This window comes from Bos taurus, chromosome 10 (assembly GCF_002263795.3).
Source record: "Bos taurus isolate L1 Dominette 01449 registration number 42190680 breed Hereford chromosome 10, ARS-UCD2.0, whole genome shotgun sequence".
Taxonomy (NCBI): domain Eukaryota; kingdom Metazoa; phylum Chordata; class Mammalia; order Artiodactyla; family Bovidae; genus Bos; species Bos taurus.
Window position 1 is genome coordinate 73,368,809 of NC_037337.1, and position 3,414 is coordinate 73,372,222.

The following is a 3,414-nucleotide window of genomic DNA, read 5'->3' on the forward strand; positions in this document are numbered from 1 at the left end:
CCCCAAAGGAATGATGTTGTCACTGTAATGTCTTCTAATGCACTATAAATGCTGTGATGAATTGGAGGCAGGCTGGTTTCTTCTGAGCAGGAGTCCATTATCCTGTCACAGTGTTCCTTCCCTGTAACTTAATTTTTATTGTAACAAATGACTAAGGACCAAAAAATGAAACAATGTGATGGGCCAATCTAAAGTGGCCTGACTCTGATGCTAAGTGCAGTGGAGTGACAATTGTTTGCAGCTGCCTTCCAAGGGCTCTCTCCCTGATGACATCCACTATCCAAATTGCAGTTATCAAAGGCATTTTCTGGATGTTTATGTAAGATCTTCATCCACATTGACTGACTAACAATACTAATATAAATAAAGCTCTTTGCAAAAGACATAAGCTAAGTGTTAAGAATGAGCATGTTAAGAGACAATCTTAACTGTGTATTAGAATCACCTGGAAATTGGTTCAGCTGTGCTATAGGATACCAGCTCCCATCACAGGAGATGCCAGTTTATTCGGCCAAAAATGGAGCCGAGGAATATGCATTTTAAACAAGCATCTCTCTTAATTTTGTTGGAGTCATATAGATTATATTGTGAGAAGCCCTTGCTCAGAACTCGGGTCAATAAATCTTTTCAATAAACATCCACTGCATACTTGACCTTATTTTTATAACAAGACACCGTTTTTCTGATTGGCTAACATAGTTTTAATTTGAACACAATATGTTCATAAATGGTCCATTTCCCCTTCTGTTTTATAGATTGTCACCAACATGTCTGGAAGATTAAAATCACCTCTATATTACTGATGATAAAAGAATATTAATCGGGAATCTATAGATCCCAGGAAATTCTATCAACTTGGCATGTAAGTGAATAGAGGTTTTTTTTTGCAGATCAGCAGTTTCCACATATTCTAAAATGGGTCTGTGACCCCTCAAAAGGTTAAAGATCATTATTTTATTTTATTTTTTATTTATTTTTTTTTTGGCAGAGCCAACTGAAGCTTTATTTTGGAAAAAAAAAAAAAAAAGATACTCAAATTGGATTTATTCTGAAAAAGACGCTTACATTGGCTTTTAGGTGGGGTCATGGGCGAAAGGGGAAACCCCCGGCAGTCGACTCCCGCCAGGTGTGGGCAGAGGACAGGGGCGAAACCTCAGGTCTCCTATGCAGATGCTCCCCTGCACAGCTCCATCTGCAGGAGCCAATGAGCGGGGGAGGCTGGGAGGGACCGCAGGAGCCTTTCACTTGGACAGGACATCAGAGGACTCGGCCACCAGCTTCCCATCTCGAGTCTCAATCTTCTTCACAACCACAGCCTTGGAACTGGTGCGGCTGAAGGAGCCGGGGCTCAGGCTGTATTTGAAGCCAGGGGTCCCGTAGGACGAAGTCAGTCCACCTGCGTAGCCACTGGTGGTCTTGGTGTGGATACTCATGTTCTGCATCCCAGACTCCAGCCGGCTCTCCTCGCCTTCCAGCAGCTTCCTGTAGGTGGCAATCTCCACGTCCAGAGCCAGCTTGTCATTCATGAGCTCCTGGTACTCGCGCAGCTGCTGCGCCATGTCCTGCTTGGCGTTCCTCAGAGCGGCCTCCAGCTCGGCCAGCTTGGCCTGAGCATCCTTAACAGCCATCTCACCACGCTGCTCAGCGTCAGCGATGGCAGCCTCCAGGGAAGCCCTCTGGCCTTTGAGACCCTCGATCTCAGCCTGGAGACGGTTGATGTTCCGGTTCATCTCAGGAATCTCCGTCTTCGTGAGATGAAGGTCATCCCCGTGCTTCCCAGCCAGTGTCTGCAGCTCCTCATACTTGATTTGGTACATGGTCTCGGCCTCAGCCCGGCTGCGGTTGGCGATCTCCTCATACTGGGCCTTGACCTCAGCGATGATGCCATCTAGGTCCAGGTTGCTGTTGTTGTCCATGGACAGGACCACAGACGTGTCAGAAATCTGAGACTGCATCTCATGGATCTCCTCTTCATACAGTTGCCTGTAGAAGTTGATCTCATCAGTCAGCCCTTCCAGGCGGGACTCTAGCTCTACCTTGTTCATGTAAGCTTCATCCACATCCTTCTTGATGATGAGAAATTCATTCTCCATGTCTGTGTGCTTTTGGATTTCATCCTCATACTTGGTCTTAAAGTCCTCCACCAGCCCCTGCATGTTGCCAAGCTCCACTTCCAGCTTCAGCTTCTCCTGGGCCAGAGTTTCCAGCTGCCGACGGAGGTTGTTAATGTAGCTCTCAAACATGTTGTCTATGTTGCTTTGGGCAGTCTTCTGCTGCTGCAGGAGGTTCCATTTGGTCTCCAGAACCTTGTTCTGCTGCTCCAGGTGCCGCACCTTGTCGATGAAGGAGGCAAATTTGTTGTTGAGGGTCTTGATCTGCTCCTTCTCCTGGGTGCGGACGGCCTGGATGTTGGGATCCACCTCCAGCTTGAGGGGGCTCAGCAGGCTCTGGTTCACGGTGACAGCTGTGATGCCCCCCAAACCTGGGGCCCCACCGTAGCTTCCAGCCATGCTCATGCCGGTGCCCAGGCTGCCCCGAAAGCTGCTGCCGCTGCCCACTCAGGAAAAGGCCGAGGAGCTGATGCGGGAGCCGGGCCCACTGGTGTAGGAGCGGCTGCTGAAGGACCTGGGGGCAGAGGTAGACACCTTGTAGGACTTCTGGGTCACCCTGATGGACATGGTGGAGGCTGGAGAGGAGGCGAGGAGGCCGAAGCTGAGTAGGAGTCGAGGAGAGGATTCGAGAAGCTGCTTCTCAGTGAAAGATCATTATTTTAAAAATGGAAAAACTTAGCAGTATTGGCCTTATTAGTATGAAACTTCCTCACTCAAATAATTGGTTGTAATGTCTAAACAGTACAACTGATTATATATCGAAATAGTACAACTGATTAAGACTATAGCTTAAAAAGAGACTATAGTTTTATAGGTGATCAACATTTTATAATCAAATAAAGTTTATTTCAAACCTTCTTACATATTCAAATGTTGTCTGATGTTTGCAGTTTAACATGTATTATAATCAGATTGTCCCAGAAGCACTGAAACTTCTTTCCTAAGAAATATTTAGTAATGAAGGATAGAACCACTAGGTTTCACTTCCAGTGTTTTAAATGGTGTCTATTTTAGAGGCAATGTGAAACTGAACCAAGTTTGGAAGATAGTGGAATCTCAGCATCAATTCATCTATTAAATATGTATTGAGGGCCCATCAAGAAAAATGAAAAACATTTGTTTACTGAAGCCTGAGGTTAGCAGGTTTGTGAAATATCCCAGTTTCATCTAAACACACCTGTGAGTCCTCATGGTGGAATCCTCCAGTTGTAAATTCTCAATTGGATTGTGATTTCAGTAAAAATCACAGTTGACGTTATCAACCCATGTAATTTATAAGGACAATGGGGCTGACTTTTAAAAG

The 3,414-nt window shown here is 45.8% G+C and overlaps 1 protein-coding gene across 1 annotated transcript; it reads right to left on the reverse strand.

Moving 5' to 3' along the window:
- Positions 1–1,035: 1,035 nt before the first annotated feature.
- On the reverse strand, positions 1,036–2,756 carry LOC515823 (keratin, type II cytoskeletal 8-like). Its single transcript, XM_059890887.1, has one exon. It carries the CDS (start codon positions 2,514–2,516, stop codon positions 1,242–1,244), a length of 1,275 nt encoding a protein of 424 aa, XP_059746870.1. The 5' UTR covers positions 2,517–2,756; the 3' UTR covers positions 1,036–1,241.
- Positions 2,757–3,414: the final 658 nt, after the last annotated feature.

Excerpts from the sequence above, each read along its gene's own strand:
- LOC515823 (XM_059890887.1), bottom strand. The coding sequence starts at position 2,516 with ATGAGCATGGCTGGAAGCTACGGTGGGGCCCCAGGTTTGGGGGGCATC.